This window comes from Gadus morhua, chromosome 7 (genome assembly GCF_902167405.1).
Source record: "Gadus morhua chromosome 7, gadMor3.0, whole genome shotgun sequence".
In the NCBI taxonomy this organism is placed as follows: Eukaryota; Metazoa; Chordata; class Actinopteri; order Gadiformes; family Gadidae; genus Gadus; species Gadus morhua.
This window is the reverse complement of record NC_044054.1, coordinates 8,668,236-8,688,235: the sequence shown is the minus strand read 5'-3', so window position 1 is coordinate 8,688,235 and position 20,000 is coordinate 8,668,236. Positions and strand designations below refer to the sequence as shown.

The 20,000-nt window shown below is 46.5% G+C and overlaps 1 protein-coding gene across 3 annotated transcripts in view; it reads right to left on the bottom strand.

Moving 5' to 3' along the window:
- Positions 1–20,000, bottom strand: part of fam184aa (family with sequence similarity 184 member Aa) — a 51,787-nt gene that overhangs the window by 15,918 nt on the left and 15,869 nt on the right. For 2 of the 3 annotated variants that reach the window (XR_003977228.1, XM_030359969.1), the window contains exons 8-15: positions 18,027–18,029; positions 17,355–17,490; positions 14,593–14,774; positions 13,944–14,129; positions 12,999–13,121; positions 11,559–11,720; positions 9,908–10,029; positions 7,222–7,372 (exon numbers count right to left, since the gene is read on the bottom strand). Coding sequence is in view for 2 of the 3 variants with exons in the window: in XM_030359969.1 (XP_030215829.1) it covers positions 7,222–7,372; positions 9,908–10,029; positions 11,559–11,720; positions 12,999–13,121; positions 13,944–14,129; positions 14,593–14,774; positions 17,355–17,490; positions 18,027–18,029 (1,065 nt within the window). In the remaining variant the exon portion in view is untranslated. The remainder of the gene's footprint in view (positions 1–7,221; positions 7,373–9,907; positions 10,030–11,558; positions 11,721–12,998; positions 13,122–13,943; positions 14,130–14,592; positions 14,775–17,354; positions 17,491–18,026; positions 18,030–20,000) is intronic. The other variant, XM_030359970.1, reaches the window with a different exon arrangement.

Below are 20,000 nucleotides of genomic sequence, written 5' to 3'. Positions count from 1 at the left end.
ACACACACACACACACACACACACACACACGCAAATATTTAGCAAGCGCAGCGCTCACAGACTCATGATCCCTTTTGACTGAGCTAAACATCCACATTAGACAGTGAAGGACGCAGCCCTCTCTCTAGAAACCAGATAAGAACCCAGCAATTATGTGTTGCTGTCGGCGACGGATGTGAGATTATCCTGCTGTGACACTCCGTCGCTAGGGGGAACAGGAGTGGCACAAAGTAGAATCGTCCTTCAAAAGGAAGCGTTCCATAAAACAAACGCCATGTCGTTTGTGTTATTCATGTTTTGTTATGTTCGAGTTTATGTAATGGAGTTGTGTCATGTTGTATAACTTGGTCAGTTTTCTGTCATATATTATTACTATTTTCATTTTATTGTTCATATATTGTATTTTAGCATATACCTTGTATTTGTCTGAGTCTTTTCAGATGGTTAAATGTAATTTTTTATATCTTTGTCAGTTTGTTGTCATATATTATTACTATTTTAATTTAATATTATTTATATATTGTATATTAGCGTATGTCTTTGACTCTCTTTAGATAAATGTAATCTTAAAGTTGTATGAATTTGTTGATTTGTTGTCATATTTTGTAAATTCATGAATATAATATTATTATTTTCATATATTAAGGTATACCCTCTATGTGTCTTTGTGTCATTTCAGCTGGATAGAGGTCATCTAAAAGTTGTATGATTTTGTCTATTTGTTGTCATGTATTGTAGATACATTAATATAACATTATTATTTTCTATATATTAGCGTATATCCTGTATGTGTCTTTGTGTAATTTCAGCTGGATAAAGGTCATCTAAAAGTTGTATGATTTTGTCAATTTGTTGTCAATATTGTAGATACATACATATTTTATTATAATTTTTATATGTAACCGTTTATCTTGAATGTGTCTGTGTCATTTCGGCTAGATAAATGTAACCCAAAAGTTTTATGATTTTGTCGATTTTATTGTCATATATTGTGAACACATTAATAAAATATTATTATCTTATATATATATAATTATATTTTTATACATATGTATCCGTGTCATTTCAGTTATAAAAATGTAAAAGCACACTCAATCTTACCCTAACCTATGCAAAGACAAACTCGTTTGAGGCATCATGCCTAGGTTCATAATCGCACACTAAACAAACACGCACAGACACACACTTTGAAGCATTCCTTCCTTGAATAAATCAAATGAATGAATTCAATAAAACATCACAGGGGAAAATCAATCACTGTGATGAAACTTCACTGTGATGACACACACACACACACACACACACACACACACACACACACACACACACACACACACACACACACACACACACACACACACACACACACAGTTGAGGCTAATGTTGATGCTAATGCTAACAAGTCTACTGTTAGTTCTTATGTTGAGGATAATGTTCAGGCTGATGTTGAGGCTAATATTGAGGCTAAGGTTGAGGCTGATTTTGAGGCTAATATTGAGGCTACTGTGAGGCTCATGTTGAGGTTAATGTGGAGGCTACTTTTGAGGCTAATGTTGAGGCTACTATTGAGGCTACTATTGAGGCTTCTGTTGAGGCTAATGTTGAGGCTAATGGTGGGGCTTGTGACGAGGCTAATGTTAAGGCTAAAGTTGAGGCTGAAGTTTCGTTTTTTTTGAGGCCGTAGTTGAGGCTGATCTGGGCTGATCTGGACATCTGCTTGCACATCAAACGGCCAACGAAATGAAAAAGAAATTGTATGAAGCTGAAAGGACCGCAGCAGTACCAGCACCTGTGTTACGGTCCATCCCAGGGGCTGTGTCTGCGTGTGTGTCTGTGTGTGTGTGTGTGTTGTTCTGTGTGTGTGTGTGTTTGTCTGTGTTTGTGAGTGTATGTGTTGGTCTGTGTGTGTTTGTAATTCTGTTTGTGTGTGTTTGTATGTGTGTGTGTCTGCGTTTGATTGTTTCTCGGTGTGTCTATGTGTGCGTTTGTGTGTGTGTCAATGTGTGCGTGCGTGTGTGTGTGTGTGTGTGTGAGAGTGAGAGAGAGAGCGAGTGGTAGAGTGTGTGTGGCGTGTGGCTTAATTTGACCCACTCGCTAAACAGTCAGCAAGCAGAGCATGGTTGCAAAGCAGAGACATTTGCTTTGCAACCATGTCAGCAAAGCAGCAAAGCAGAGACATTTACTTCAAGCTCACCTGACAACCATGTTGTAACAAGGAAGTAAACAATATTAATTATTATCATCTATTATATCTCATCTCATCTTTGTCCGCTTATCCGGGGTCGGGTCGCGGGGGGAGCAGCTCAAGCAGGGGACCCCAGACATCCCTTTCCCGGGCTACATTGACCAGCTCTGACCGGGGGATCCCGAGGCGTTCCCAGGCCAGTGTTGAGATGTAATCTCTCCACCTAGTCCTGGGTCTTCCCCGAGGTCTCCTCCCCACTGGAAGTGCCTGAAACACCTCCCAAGGGAGGCGCCCAGTGGGCATCCTTACCAGATGCCCGAACCACCTCAGCTGACTCCTTTCTAAGTAAAGGAGCAGCGGCTCTAATCCGAGTTCCTCACGGATGGCTGAGCTTCTCACCCTATCCCTAAGGGAGACGCCAGCCACCCTTCTGAGAAAACTCATCTCGGCCGCTTGTACCCGCAATCTCGTCCTTTCGGTCATCACCCAACCCTCATGACCATAGGTTAGGATAGGAACGAAGATCGACCGGTAGATCGAGAGCTTTGCCTTGCGGCTCAGCTCTCTTTTCGTTACAACGGTGCGGTAAAGCGAACGCAATACCGCCCCCGCTGCTCCGATTCTCCGGCCAATCTCACGCTCCATAGTACCTTCACTCGCGAACAAGACCCCGAGGTACTTGAACTCCTTCACTTGGGCTAAGGACTCATTTCCTACCCGGAGTAAGCAATCCACCGGTTTCCTGCTAAGAGTGATGGCCTCAGATTTAGCGGTGCTAATCTTCATCCCAGCCGCTTCACACTCGGCCGCCAGCCGATCCAGTGAGTGCTGAAGGTCACAGGCCGATGATCCAATGAGGACCACATCATCTGCAAAAAGCAGTGACGAGATCCTCAGACCACCGTACTGCAACCCCTCCCCACCACGACTACGCCTCGATATCCTGTCCATGTATATCACAAACAGGATTGGTGACAAGGCGCAGACCAGCACCCACTGAGAACGTAACTGACTGGCTGCCGAGGACGCGAACACAGCTCTCGCTTTGGGAGTAGAGAGATTGGATGGCCCTGAGGAGAGACCCCCTTACCCCATACTCCCGCAGCACCTCCCACAGTTTCTCCCGGGGGACCCGGTCATACGCCTTCTCCAGATCCACAAAACACATGTAGACCGGATGGGCATACTCCCAGGCCCCCTCCAGGATCCTTGCGAGAGTGAAGACCTGGTCCGTAGTTCCACGTCCGAGGCGAAAACCGCATTGTTCCTCTTCAATCTGAGGTTCGACGATCGGCCGAACCCTCCTTTCCAGCACCTTGGAGTAGACTTTACCAGGGAGGCTGAGAAGTGTGATACCCCGGTAATTGGCACACACTCTCTGGTCCCCCTTTTTGAACAGGGGAACCAACCCCCCGGTTTGCCACTCCTTTGGCACTGTACCCGACTCCCACGCGATGTTGAATAGGCGTGTCAACCATGACAGCCCCTCAACACCCAGAGCCTTTAGCATTTCTGGCTGGATCTCATCAATCCCTGGGGCTTTGCCACTGCGGAGATGTTTGACTACCTCAGTGACCTCCACCAGGGAAATTGACGACGAAACACCATCAACCTCGAGCTCTGCCTTCAACATAGAGGGCGTGTTATTCGGATTCAGGAGTTCCTCGAAGTGTTCCTTCCAACGTCCGACGACCTCCTCAGTTGAGGTCAACAGAGTCCCATCCTTACTGTACACAGCTTGGATGGTTCCCTGTTTCCCCCTCCTGAGGTGCCGGATAGTCTTCCAGAAACACTTTGGTGCCGACCGAAAGTCCTTCTCCATGGCCTCTCCGAACACCTCTCCACACCCGCTGCTTAGCCTCCGACACGGCAGCAGCTGCAGCCCTTCGAGCCTGTCGGTACCCTGCAACCGAGTCAGGAGTCCTCCAGGATATCATATCCCGGAAGGCCTCCTTCTTCAATCGGACGGCTTCCCTGACCACCGGTGTCCACCACGGTGTCCGAGGGTTACCGCCCCTTGAGGAGCCTAAGACCCTGAGGCCACAGCTAGCCACCGCAGCTTCAGCAATGGAGGCTTTGAACACCGCCCACTCCGGCTCAATGCCCCCAACCTCCACAGGAATGCCAGAAAAACTCCGCCGGAGGTGTGAGTTGAAGATACCTAGGACAGGGGCCTCCTCCAGACGTTCCCAATTCACCCGCACTACTCGTTTGGGCTTACCAGGTCTATCCGGAAATTTCCCCCATTCCCTGCTCCAACTCACAACCAGATGGTGGTCGGTTGACAGTTCCGCCCCTCTCTTAACCCGAGTGTCCAAAACATGCGGCCTCAGATCAGATGACACGATCACGAAATCCATCATCGATCTTCGGCCTAGGGTACTCTGGTACCAGGTACACTTATGAGCACCCTTATGTTCGAACATGGTGTTCGTTATGGATAATCCATGACTAGCACAGAAGTCCAATAACAAACGACCGCTCGGGTAGGGCTGGGCGATATGGGCCAAAATGAATATCTCTACATTTTTTTACTATATCTCGATACACAATATATATTTCGATATATTTTGAATCTCCTCTAGAGCACATCATAAATGCTCGATTCAACCATGTCTGGCATAATGTTACGTCAGTAAAAATTCTAGTATTTCTGAAATATAAGTCTGCATGTAGATTACATGAAACAACATATTGTTTAAACTCATTAGTGCTTTGTATTGGAACAATTTAGAACTTGCACATAAGAAAAGGAAAATCACAGAAAGTTAGATTTACCAACACAGCATTTATTCAAACCGTTAATTATTTATTAACTGTTTGCATAATAATTATTATATATACACTGCCAGACGACGGATCCAATGCTATTCTTTTTCAAAACGAAATCCTCAGTTTCCATCCTTTTTTCTCTTGCTGTTCTCACTCACCGGTCGGAGGTACACACACCTACAGCAGCGCGCCGTCCAGACTACGTCACACACGCGCGTCCATGAGAATCTCGCGGACTCGCAACCGGCTGGGGGAGTGAGTGTGTTTGTGCCATTGCATGTCTTTACCTTTTGTGGAAGAGGGAGAGACGTCGGAGGCGCACAGAGCTTTTGGCCGTGATATTATACAATTATATTATATTATATACTATTATATATAGAGCTCCGGGAGTCGCAAACAGCAACAATCACTTTCTCCTCCATGCTGCAGTTCACCCCGGACTGCACTGCACTGAGTTTGACGGTTGAACGCTGATTGGCTGTTTACGTTACACATGTCACTCAGTGGCCACGCTGATTGGCTGTCATCACGAGAAATTAAAATACATTTCAACTCGAGCGAATTTGTCGCGCCACAAATCCTCGTGAACGTGCTCGCCTGTGCACGGCGAAAGTGTGGCGCGACAAATCAAAACTTGTTGCCGGTTTTCTCTCGCGAAGAATTCGCCCGATACGCGTCTACGTTCACTTTATATGGGATTTTGTCGCCCCGTCGCGTTTGGTGTACTGTGAACGCACAATGAGTATGCCGGCGGCGGCAAAAGGAAACAGATTACGTGCCAATTTGTATTCGATGTTCGCGACAGGGGCATTTTATACATCCCCTGGAGAACACCTCGCGATACATCGCATATATTCGATATATCGCCCAGCCCTACGCTCGGGTTTAGATCAGGGAGGCCGTTCCTCCCCACCACGCCTCTCCAGGTGTCTCCATCGTTGCCCACGTGGGCGTTGAAGTCTCCCAGCAGAACTACGGGGTCCCCTACTGGAGCCCCATACAGGACTCCATTCAGGTTCTCCAAGAAGGCTGAGTACTCTCAACTGCTGTTTGGTGCATACGCACAAACAACAGTCAGAGTTTTCCCCCCCTACAACCCTTAGGCGCAGGGAGGCGACCCTCTTGTCTACCGGGGTAAACTCCAACACCGCGGCGCTCAGCCGGGGATTTATGAGTATCCCCACACCCGCCCGGCGCCTCACGCCCTCGGCAACTCCGGAGAAGAATAGAGTCCAACGTAGAGGTAAGCCCCACCAGATCTAACTGATAGCGCTCCACCTCCCTCACAAGCTCCGGTTCCTTTCCCCACAGCGAGGTGACGTTCCACGTCCCCAGAGCCAGCTTCTGCTGCCCGGGTCTGGTCCGTCGAGACCCCTGACCTTCGCTGCCACCCATGTGGCTGCGCACCCGACCCCAACGGGTCTTCCAACAGGTGGTGGGCCCATGGGATGAAGAGAGGGGGGCTGCGACGTAGTTTGTTCGGGCTGTGCCCGACCGGGCTCCGTGGCAAACTTGATCAATTATTATCACTCATCAATAATTCCTTGATCACCAAACTCAGTCACATTGTTCATCAACACCCCCCTTTTGTAAGTGGATACCAGACATCCCAGCTAAAGGCCAAATTATACTACTCCGACTCCGTAATCTGACTTCGTAACTATGAAGACCCCTCAAACATTCAAAGTTCTCCGTCGGGAGGTCGGATACGCAATGCATGCGTGTGTTCATACGTGTGAGTTTGTGCACGTGCATGCGTCTGTGTGCATGTGCGTGTGTGCGTGTGTGCACATGTGTGTGCTTGCACTTGCAAACACGTGTGTCTTAATATGTTTGCATCTGTGTTTGTGTGTGTTTGTGTGTATGCAACTGCTTGTTTGCGCGTGTGTGTTTCCACTTCCTTGCCCGTGGGTTTATACGGGTGCATGTGAGTGTCTGGCTAGCATCCTTGAGCGCGCACGTGTGTGTGTGTGTGTGTGTGTGTGTGTGTGTGTGTGTGTGCTTGTGTGGCTATGTGTGTGTGTGCAGATGTGTGCACGTGCGTTGGTGCATGTTTGTGCGTGCTTATATGCGGGCAGGTTCATGTTTGCGTGAACGCATGTTTATGTGTGTGCGTGTTTGCGTTCATACGTGTGCTGGTGTGTGCACGTGTGTGTGTGCATGTGTGCTTACGTGCATTTGTGTGTGCATGCAGGCTCTCGCGCGCACCTGTGTGTGTGTGTGTGTGTGTGTGTGTGTGTGTGTGTGTGTGTGTGTGTGTCTACCTGCTCCAGCAGGTCCTCCACCCTCCTCTGCCAGCTCTCCCGGGCAGCCATCACCTCCAGCTCCTTCTGCTGGGACAGCTGTCCCAGCACGGCCTGCTTCTCCGCCTCGTGCTCCTCGTTCAGCTCCTCCCGAAGGAGGCGCAGCTCCTCCCTGGAGGAGGAAGGAGGGAGGGAGAGGGAGAGGGAGGGAGAGGGAGGAAGGAAGAAGAGGAGGAAGAAGAAGAAGAGGAAGAAGAAGTGGGGGGGGAGAGAGAGAGAGAGAGAGAGAGAGAGAGAGAGAGAGAGAGAGAGAGAGAGAGAGAGAGAGAGAGAGAGAGAGACAGAGACAGAGAGAGAGAGAAAGAGAGAGAAAGAGAGAGAGAGAAAGAAAGAGACAGAGACAGAGAGAGAGAGAGAGAGAAAGAGAGAGAGAAAGAGAGAGAGAGAAAGAAAGAGACAGAGACAGAGAGAGAGAGAGAGAGAGAAAGCGAGAGCGAGAGAGAGAGAGAGATAGGTAACAGTAAGCAAACACACAAGAGGGAGAGAGAGGGAGAGAGAAGAGGGGGACAGATAAAGAGGGAGAAAATCCAGAGTCAATCCATCAAAACAAACACCAGGTGGCGCTCATTCTTCATTCAGGAGTGAGTGTGATTAACAAATACAACACAAATCTGCCTCTTCTGACATTACAAGTGGGCGTGTCCTTCTAGTTATATGACGGATTAGCAACCCTGGCTTCAGTCCACTGGGTAGGCTGGCAGACTGATCTGTCCAGCACACATCTAGGTGGACACGCCCACTAGTGATGTCAGAAGAGGCCAATATTCCAAACGGCTTGTAACAGCTCACATATATATAGTGGTATAAAATGTCACCTTTAAACGGATGAAATTAAATACTTGGGTGACGGCGGGGTAATATGAGTGTGCTTTGAACGCCTCATTTTACAGCGTTCAGCTCTCTGGAAATTATGGTGATATCTCTGTTCATTGCGTGATTTCTGTGCTTTCTGTGCTTTCACGTCGTTTCATCATGGCTTCGCTCAATCTGTATTTTTCAGCATTGTCTCTGTTTTTTTTTTATAGCACATATTGAATTAATGCATAGAAAACAGATGAATGGAAATGCTCTGAAAGACACTGAGAGAGAGAGGAAGAGTGAGAGATAGTGAGAAATAGAATGAGAGAGACAGAGAGAGACAGCACACACACACACACACACACACACACACACACACACACACACACACACACACACACACACACACACACACACACACACACACACACACACACACACACACACACACACACACACACAAACAGAAGCTGCTCCACAAAATGAGATGACAGTCTCCACAATGCTCACTCTTTGTATGGTTTGAATGGTCTGTTCCATTCCAAATAGACCAATTGGGGCCTATCACCCACAAATATAATATCTATTTCTTCAACCAGCCGGTCTGTTGTTAGCCGGCAAACTCTCTATAAACTCTACAAACTGCAGAACAGAAGCAGTTTTTTTTTTTAGGTTTGTATAAAAGTATTTTTAAGATTAATATAATATTAAAATATTTTGCCTATATATAGATATTTATTTGTATTTAAACGTTTATTTGGAACAGAATATCAGTACATTATACAGCTCAACACGTAAGCAACATTTTAGTTTTATTTTAAGTTAAAGATAATAATAAAAAATATATAGGCCTGTATAATAACAATAAAAAAATAAAAATAAACAGTTTAGCATAACCATGGGAGAGGTAGCGTATGAATCAGAACATCTCAAATCAAGTTAAGTCTGATCTTAGTGTGGATATGTACTCAAAATAATATTTAAATATAACCGCAAGCGGTGATTAACGGGGTCAGAGCAAAATGAAAAGTCAAGGACACTCTAATGGAAGATCTATAAATATGACATATCAAATAATGGCCGAATGTCATGTTCAGCATGTTCATAATTTTCTGATCGGGATTTGAACTCTCAAACTAAGGATCACCTGTACAAGGCATTATCCCATTGAGCCACGACAAACCTGAACAGCAGCCTCATTCACATGGTCAAAATGTCGATTGATAAGCACACAAGAACCAGAAAACTCAAAGCACACATTTCTCAAGTGAATTAAGGGCTTTCTTAAAAGCAAATACCTGAAAAATCTTTGAAATTCTGGGGAAATTAAACATTTGTTGTCAAGAGCACTAACAGAAGAAATATAAATATGACAGAGTTAATTATGAAGGAAAAATCGTTAATGAAGAAGTTCCCCTTAATGCCATACTGTGTCTTGGCAGACCGATTCTTGGAAACTAATGAGTTTCCAAGAATCTCAACCTAATGAGTCTCAACCTAAGGATCACCAGTACACGGCATTATCCCGTTGAGCCGCTGACATTCCTGAACTGCATGAAGCCTCATGCACATTGTGAAAATGTCGATTGATAAGCACACAACATCGAGAAAACTCCAAGCACACATTTCACAAGAGAATTAAGGGCTTTCGTAAAAGAGTACAGATCTGAAAATTGGCACTGTTAAGACAAGGCTGGAGACAAGGTATTCCTCCAGCCTTTGGAAATATTGGAGCCAACATCCGTACATATTTTAACCATTGAGCACACATGTGAGCTATGTGTAATTTATTTTATGTTTTTCTGTATACTTTGTGTTATATTTGGATCTCGATGAAGTTAACATTTACCGCAACGCCTCCGTCCATTTCAGGTCGAGGTCGTCGGCCATCTTGTCCATCCGCTGTTTCTCCTCCGTTCGGATGGACAGGAGCCTTGCCTCGTGCTGCTGCTTCTCACTCTCTATCTCCTCCTACAACAGGAACACAACATTAGCTTAACGTAGCTTAGTTCAGCGTAGTGTATGTAGTATACGAGGTGAGCGTAGCATAGTAGCTGAGCGTAGTTTAGCATAGCATGGTATCGTACATAGACTGAGCATAGTTTCATAAAGTGGAGTTGCTAAACGTAGTATAGTATACCGTAGTGTAGTATACAAGCTGAGCGTAGTATGGTATAGTCCTACACACGCAGACGCACACGCACACTCACACACACAGAATAATAAAGGATTTTAGCCGGTGGGAAACCATCAGTCCAAAATACCAGTATCATCAGTATCAATATCAGTCCATACTATGCTCAGCTTCTATACTACACTATACTATGCTACACTTTGTTCAGTTTCTATACTATGCTACAATACATTACGCTATGCTACATGATACTATGCTACACTATACTTTGTTCAGCTACCATACTTTAAAGAGCTATGCTCAGCTTATGTACTAATACTATACTACGCTACACTATACTATTCTTCATCATACCCAGCTCCTTCACTTTACTGCCTCTATCTCCTCCCTTTACTGTCTCTCTGTCTCTCATAATTACCTTTTACCTCGTCTTTCTCTCTCCATCTCTGTCTCTCTGTCTCTCTCTCTTTATCTCCGGTCCCCAGACCTCCCTAGTGCTAATAGTCATTTTTCTTTTGTCTCCATCCAATCATTCACCACATTCATCCATTCACCCTCCCCCCAGGCATTGCTTTGTTTATCTGCTCCTCGTATTCAAGCCCAGATGTGACTCTCAGCCTTTTTTCTTCCATCCCCCACCTTCCCCCTCCTCAACATTTGAAATCTTCCATTTTTAATTAAACGTCTTTCATGACGTTTCAACATTCCATCTCTCTCCCTCTCCCTCTCTCTCTCTCTCTCTCTCTCTCTCTCTCTCTCTCTCTCTCTCTCTCTCTCTCTCTCTCTCTCTCTCTCTCTCTCTCTAGGTAGCTGGAACTAGACTAACATGCTAGCTGTTGTCTAGAGGTCTCTTCAGTTCAGCTCTTATCACGCCCTATTCTCAAACTCAGCGGTTTCTTGTTCTCCGTCTCAGTACAATCAGTGGGGTATTCTCCACTCTCTCATCCTCTACCATCTGTCCTGTTCCCTGTCGCTCACTCATTATCTTCCCCAGCTCGCACGCCCACAATCTCTAACACCTGGACCTCAGCATCTCTCTCTCTCTCTCTCTCTCTCTCTCTCTCTCTCTCTCTCTCTCTCTCTCTCTCTCTCTCTCTCTCTCTCTCTCTCTCTCTCTCTCTCTCTCTCTCTCTCTCTCTCTCTCTCTCTCTCTCTCTCTCTCTCTCTCTCTACGTGAGCATTCATTAGCACGGTAGGGACATTAGCACGGTAGCAACATTAGCACACTGGAGCAGCCACTATCCTGGTAGCAACATAAGCATGTTAGCGACATTAGCACGTTAGTAAAATTAGCACGTTAGCGACATTAGCACGTTAGCGAAATTAGCACTTTAGCGACATTAGCACGTTAGCAACTGTAGCCCACCTGTAGGTCGGTCAGGAGGTTGCTGGTCTCACGGACCCGGCCCCTCGTCGCGTCCAGCTCCACCTTCAACTTCTCCTGGGTGTCCTTGAGGCAGCCGATCTGTCCCTGGGCCGAGCCCAGCTTGTGCTCGCTCTCCCTCACCTGCTCCTGGAGGTGAGACACCTGAGGGACAACAACCAGAAGCACACCCAGGGACACCGCGAGGGTCAGACAGAATGCTACGCCACGCTTCATTACCCTTCCATTCGCTTGAATGGGCCTTCCCAACGTTCAGCTGTCAATTATAACTTATTGTAACTTATCCACCCCAGCGTACTCGGCTGCTAAGCGACGTCAACGTCTTTGGCGGACCATTTCTCTGCTGATTAACACTACGAATGCTGGTAACAAATAAATTGTATAAAGTATATTTTCGGTTTGGCAAGTAGCCGTGTAATAAGTAAGGGGTAATGTATAGAACGCCAGTCATTATCGAAAATAAGCCCCTTCAGGGCGAAGCAAGACACTGTTCTGTTCGCCCTGTCGGGGCTTATTTTCCCGATAATGACTGGCGTTCTATACATTATCCCTTACAAATTACACAGTGCTAATCACACGGAAAGTGAATTTTTTTGCCTCTAATTCACGTCTGTGGTATCACTCCGCAAGTAGTCCGGTAACTTATGAACACCAGCGTATTCAAAGTTATCTTTTTACGTTTTGGCGAGTAGCCTTGCAATAAGCAGGATAATGTATACAACGTCTCCGGTCTCTGCTAAAATAAGCCTGTTTGCCCTGTCTGGGCAAGAGAGAGAAAAGAGAGAGAAAAGAGAGAGAGAGAGAGAGAGAGAGAGAGAGAGAGAGAGAGAGAGAGAGAGAGAGAGAGAGAGAGAGAAGGTTGGAGAGAGAGAGAGAGAGAGAGAAGGTTGGAGAGAGAGAGAGAGAGAGAGAGAGAGAGAGAGAGAGAGAGAGATCTTATCCTGTGTTTTCTACTGCTGCTGGCCTGTTAAAAGGAAGTCAAAGGAGTTGAACAAAGTTGTTATCTATCTATCTAATGAAGAGTTGAGAATGTACAACGTTAATGACACATCTCCTTAATGGACTGCATTTATCTAGCGCTTTACAATATCCTAACAATCACCCATTCACAGACCGACGGCGGAGTCGACCACCTATGGTGACAGCCAGCTCGCCGGGAGCAGTGAGGGTCACTTGCTTTGCTCAGGGACACCTCGACACTCCCCGAGGAGGAGCCAGGGGATCAAACCAGCAACCTCGTGATTACAAGTCAACCTCCTGATCCACGAGCTGCCCTCTCTCTCTACACAAAAAGTGGCAAAGTTAACAGAGCATCTTATAGCTTCACATGTGGTGCCTCGGCTCCCCGTAGCTGATTCGGTAGGAGCTGGGGATTGAACCAGCAACCTTTCAGTTACCAACCAACCTGCTGCTGCCCCTCACCTCCTGGTTGGCCATGTTGAGTTTGGCAGACAGCTCGTCCTTCAGGCTGTCCAGCTGCTGCTGCAGGTGGTCCCTCTGCTCCTCCAGAGACAACCGCTTGATCTCAAACTCCTGGCTCAGTTTCTATTGGTCGAAAAGGGGAAAAGGACCAATGAGAAAGTAGGGGAAGGACGAGGAGGAATGACTATTATGGCATAGTTTCTATTGGTTGGAAAAGGGAAAACGGGGAACGAAGGACCAATGAGAAAATATAGTTAAAACTGCCAAAAGGGCTTTTATTGTGAAAAAGCTTATATAGTGAAAAACCTTATTGTGAAATACACTGTCAATGGACAGCGTTTGTTGCGCAAGTAACACGCAGCTTGAATGAACGTAGCATCAGAACCGAGCTGTAATTAGCAGTAAAATTGGAACGATGATACTGCCGTTCAAAAGTTGTGTTGTCACCCAGAAAATTCATGTTTTCCACGAAAACTTACACTTTTATTCAAACGTTTTCTAATCATTCTAATCATCAATTAGCCTTTTAACACGATTAAACAATGTACCATTAGAACACATGAGTGATGGTGGCTGGATATGGTTCTCTATACACCTAGATATTCCATTAAAAATCTGCCGTTTCCAGCTAGAACAGTCATTTAACACATTATGAATGTACAGACTGAATTTCTGATTACTCTAATGTCATCTTCATTGAAAAAAACAAATAACAATAAGTTATAAACATTCAGTAATTACAGAAGGTTATAAACATGTAACATTTTTCCCATGTTCCAATGGGAATGTAAAGGCCTAAATACCGCTTAATTTTCTTTCTCCTGACAAATACTTATTGTGAGTCGCTTTGAAAAAAGCGTCTGCTAAACGCCCTGAATGTAAATGTAAAAATGGAATTAAAAGGGCTTTATTTTTCTTGAAGAGGACTGCGGTCTCAACCCTCACCGTCATCAGCACCTCCTTCTCCTCCTCCTTCTCCTGCCGGACCTCCTCCCTCAGGGCCCGCTGCCGCTCCTCTACCTCCTCCAGGGCGCGCACCTGCGCCTCCTGGAAGCGCAGCGCCTCGTCCTCGTAGCGCCCCCGCAGCAGGAACAGCTCCTTCTCATACCGCTGGTGCTCCTCGCGGAGAGTCTGTGGAGGGGGGGGGGGGGAGGAGAGGGGAGGAGGGGTGAGGTGGGGGAGGGGGGGAGGAGAGTTGGGGGGAGGAGGAGAGGGGGAGGGGGGGTGGGGGGAGGGAGTGGGGGGAGAGGGGGACGAGTTGGGGGGGGGTGGGGGGGAGAGTGGGGGAGGAGGAGGGGGAGGGAGGAGGAGAGGGGGAGAGAGGGAGAGAGGGGAGAGGGAGGAGGGGGAGGAGTCAATACTGCCATTCTTAAACAGTCAGTCAAACAATAAGTTACATACATTAAGGAATAAACAAGTCATAAACAGTAAGCATTGAACAGTCAGTCATAAACAGTAAGAAATAAACACAAAATACTAAACAGTCATACATAAACAGTGAGCACTAAACAGTCATTCATAAACAGTAAGCATTGAACAGTCATTAATATAAAGTCATTCATAAACAGAACCCCTCCCAACCAGAAACCCTCACCTGCTCCAGCTTCAGCACCTGCTGGCGGTGCGCGTCGTCGGCGGCCTGGCTCTGGTTCAGCAGGGCCTCGCGCTCGCCCTCCAGCCGGGACATGGCCTCCTTCAGACGGCCCTGCTCCTGGTCCAGGTCCCGGATGGTGGTCTCGTGGGACATCTGGGTGGCCTGGAGGCTGCCGATCTGACCTGGGGGGGAGACGGTAAACATTTAGTATTAACAATAAGTTATGAACATTAAGTAATACACAGTATAACAATAAGTTACACAAATTAAGTAATGACAATAAATAATAACAATAAGTTATAAACATTAAGTAATAAACAACAAGTTATTAACAATCAGTAAGAAACATGAAGAAATAACAATCAGTAATAAACAATAAGTCATAAACATTAACTAATAACAATAAGTTATAAACATTCAGTTATAAACAATAGGTAATGATGATAAGTAATAACAATAAATAATAATCAATAAATAAAATACTAAGCTATAAACAGTTAGTCATAACATTAAGTCAGAAACATTCAGTTATAAACAATAGGTAATGACGATAAGTAATAACAATAAATAATGATCAATAAGTAAAATTCTAAGTTATAAACAGTCAGTCATAACATTAAGTTAAAAACAGTCAGCATTAACAGTCAGTGATAAACAGTGAGGGGACATCTCTCAGCGTGTGGTTCAACCTGCTGACCACTGATTGGTCAACGAGCAACAGGTGTGCAGCCTCCCCCAGCCCCAGAGTCCAATCAGACTCAGACCAGGTGAGGCTGCTGAGACCAGGGCCCCGTTTCCCGAAAGCGTCGTTAGCCTAAGTGGATCGTGAAGTGCGTCGAAAGGGCATCGTAGAGTTTTCACCGCGTTTCCCGAAAGCATCGTGGGGAACGAACGTCTTGAAAACGCTCGTAGCTAACGAGTACTCCAGGGGTGCTCGTAGGTACTCGTAGGACTCTAAGAGAATCGTCAGCTATAGCCTCAGTGGCGACACCATCGGACATTCCGTCTATTGGATGCGTTTTAGTAAAACGCATTGCGCCTTTATGTTCTTAGTTTGGTAATTAATAAAGATTATTAATTAATTTATTAATAAAGATGTTAAAATGGCCAAAATAAAACGGGACAGTCCAGAAAATGTTTGCGCAGGCAGGGCACTCAAAATGTGTGAGAGAAAGTGGGGGGATTTGTGCAGACTGACATAGGCTACTCATAAAACGTAGCATAAAATAATGTACAAAATAAAATACAATTAAAAAAATTAAAAATAAAGAAATAAAATAAATTATAAAAAACAAGCAAAGGAGCAGGCAAAAGGCTGGGATATGGTGGGGATTGGTCACGTTGACGGGAATGTTTAGTGACATGTGGGAGGGTGGAGGGGGTTAAAAAAAAGTCTCAATCACTCTTCGACGCGCATGAAAACCAGCCGCGTAGTTATGAGGGAGGCCGTCCTCACACCGATCTTCCTCGTCGTCATCGTCCTCAGCGTCCTCCGGTTCAAGCAATGCCACCCCAGCCTTAGCTGCAATGTTGTGCAACATAGCCGTCACACATATCACGGCGCATGACTTGGCCGGCGAAAACTGGAGCCCTCCGCCTGACTTGTGAAGGCATCTAAAGGGCAACTTCCACCTCCCGATCGTGCGCTCAACGATGCACCGGGCCAGACGGTGGGCTTCGTTGTATTCCTCATCAATACATACCTTACCCTATTTCCGGAGGGGCTTTTATAGCCAATCAAATTATCAATCAAGGAAACCCTTATGCGGAATCAGATTAAGTCGGCTCTCTTTGCTGCGCAAAGCATGTTTCAGAAATCAGCCCATTAAGATAAATGTAGTTGTCACACAAGCTATTTTTAATTTTTTGTCATATGGAATTATTTCAGGGGGGAAAATGCCGTGAAACGCACAGTGCATTCAGGATTAGGACTGATATATGTCGGTTTAAGCCTAATCAATTGTGTTTTAATGTCTTTAGCATTCATATAATTGCAGTCTATTTTTTTCGTAGGCTACTCTGCTGTTGTCCTTGATGGGGATATATTTTAACCCTTTTTAACACAATTTTCCTGCGACATTCCTGCGTCTCCCCCTCCTACAGAGCCCATTTAAGCACCGTGTCAGTAGACAGTTACAATCCTACGACGTCGTGAGTGCAGCGAATGCGCGTTCACGTTAAGAGGAGTTTCGGGAAACGCTCCAAAGAAATTATCGATGGATCGCAAGATCCATCGGGAGAATGATCGTACGAGCGAAGATCCATCGTTATCGGGAAACGGGGCCCAGAAAGCATCAGCATGTGACTGCTGCTGCTGGAGAGAGTTACGTGTGTGTGTGTGTGTGTGTGTGTGTGTGTGTGTGTGTGTGTGTGTGTGTGTGTGTGTGTGTGTGTGTGTGTGTGTGTGTGTGTCTGTGTGTGTGTGTGTGTCTCTAAGTGTGTTTGTCTGGTCTGTCTCTTTATGTGTGTGTGTGTGTGTGTGTGTGTGTGTGTGCGCTTGAGAGAGAGAAAGAAAACAAACATTCAAGGGCCAGTGAACCCCTCATAAACACAGACAGACAGACAGACAGACAGACAGACAGACAGACAGACAGGCAGACAGACAGACAGACAGACAGACAGACAGACAGACAGACAGACAGACAGACAGACAGACAGGCAGGCAGGCAGACAGACAGACAGACAGACAGACAGACAGACAGACAGACAGACAGGCAGACAGACAGACAGACAGACAGACAGACAGACAGGCAGTCTCTTACTGGCTTTGTGCAGGATGTCTCCGGCCTGCTGCTGCACGCGGTCGCGGCTGTGCTCCAGCTCGTCCTCGGTGTCCTTGAGCTGCATCACCCAGATCTCCCCGTCCTGCACCGCCTCGCTCAGCTGCTGGTGGAGGTTCTGGGGGAGGCCACACGCGCACACACACACACACACACACACACACACACACACACACACACACACACACACACACACACACACACACACACACACACACACACACACACACACACACACACACACACATACAGGCACGCACGCATACAGGCACACACACACACAGGCATATACAGGCACCAACATACAGGCACACATATAAAGGCACACACGTGCACACACATATATACACAGATACACGCAAGCACACGCATATACACCAATGCACGCACATAGATGCACGCCCAAGCAGACACACACAAACTCACGGCCACATACGCAGACACACACACACACACACACACACATACGCAGACATGGAGGCACACACAAGCACACATACGCAGATACACACACACACGCACACAAACACACACGCACGCACACACAGGAACACGCGCACACACACACACAGAGAAGCGTTGGCACACAAGCACATACACGTACAGTACATATACATGTGAACGTACGTAAACGTTTGCAGTACGAGCACTGACGTTCTGATGACAAGGGGCCACACACACACACACACACACACACACACACACACACACACACACACACACACACACACACACACACACACACACACACACACACACACACACACACACACACAGTGCACGTGCATTCACACACCTTTGAATAAGAAACAGGTTCCATCACTGGTTAAAGGTCCCATGACATGAAAATCTCACTTTATGAGGTTTTCTAACGTAAATATTCGTTCCCCTAGCCTGCCTATGGTCCCCCAATGGCTAAAACTTGCGTTTGGTGTAAAACGAGCACTAGCAGTTCTGCTCGCCTTTGAAAAAACGGAGGCTCAAGTGCGCTGATTTGGAATGTCTGTATTCATGACGTCATCAGGAATCTCAGCTCCTCCCCTTACTCTGACTGGCCCGCCCAGAGACGTTGGCCCGCCAATGAGACTCGACCGTGTGAGCGCCAACTGTGTGTGTGTGTGTGTGTGTGTGTGTGTGTGTGTGTGTGTGTGTGTGTGTGTGTGTGTGTGAATACACACACTGTAACGCAAGTGTTTCTTGTCGGTTCTTTGACGTGTCTTGTATTTCCACAACGAGACTGCTGGGGGGGTTATCTGAGCCATGGTTGAGAAGGAATTTGGGGAAAGGAACTTTGGCTTTGACTGGCTGAAGTACATAAACTGCGACATGCCGCCGGTTGCCGCGAGGCACCATCGCCCGGCAGCGGGCAGCCGGCAGCAGGCAGCTCGCGGTTCAGTCGACTTCAGGTTGATGTGAAAGTGGAAGAACCAGAGACGTTGCAGAACCCGTCAAAGTCGTTTGTGATTCATAATATCGTCTGGAGGCGCACACAGCTTTTGGCCGTGATAATATGTATTAAATGATATAGATTTCTATGTATTATATGATACTATTTAGATTTAGAGCTCCAGGAGTGTAACGCAAGTGTTGTACACTTCCTTATTATTTGGATAACCGTTCTGCTTTTGGCGTTATGGCGCATAACACGTCGGACTCTCGTCTCTGGTATTTCTACAACGAGACTCGTATTGGGGGTTATCTCAGCCATGGTTGAGAAGGAATTGGGGGAAAGGAACTTTGGCTTTGACTGGCTGAAGTACATGAACTGCGTCATGCCGCCGGTTGCCGCGAGGCACCATCGCCCGGCAGCGGGCAGCCGGCAGCAGGCAGCGCGCGGTTCAGTCGACTTCAGGTTGATGTGAAAGTGGAAGAACCAGAGACGTCGCAGAACCCGACAAAGTCGTTTGTGATTCATTATATCGTCTGGAGGCGCACACAGCTTTTGGCCGTGATAATATGTATTAAATGATATAGATTTCTATGTATTATAAAAAGATATTATTTAGATATAGAGCTCCAGGACTGTAACGCAAGTGTTGTACACTTCCTTGTTATTTGGATAACCGTTCTGTCGGACTCTCGTCTCTGGTATTTCTACAACGAAACTCGTATTGGGGGTTATCTCAGCCAAGGTTGAGAATGAATTGGGGGGAAGGAACTTTGGCTTTGACTCCCTCAAGAACATGAACCACGACATGGAGGAGAAAGGGATTGTTGGCGGCGAATGTCTCCCGCTTGAGACCCGCTGAGGGAAAGCGCTGCCCGGCAACGATCCCTTTCTCCTCCTTGTCGCGGTTCAGTCTACTTTACATTGATGAGGACGTTGAAGAACCAGGAACGTCGGAGAACCCAACGCGGTCGTTTGAGATTCATAATATCGGCTCACACAGCTTTTGGCCGTTATAATATATTATTATATGATATAGATATCTATGTAGGCTATATGATAATATTTAGATATAGAGCTCCAGGACTCCCGTGTGTTCTAGAATATTTACAGAACACGGCTAAAGGCTGTGTGCGCATCGCCATTGCGATACATCCACTGTAAACAGAGCGCATGGTACCGTGGTTGCAAGCTGCTCAGGGCCACACCCCCACCCTCCTCCTTGACCCGCCTCGCTCCCC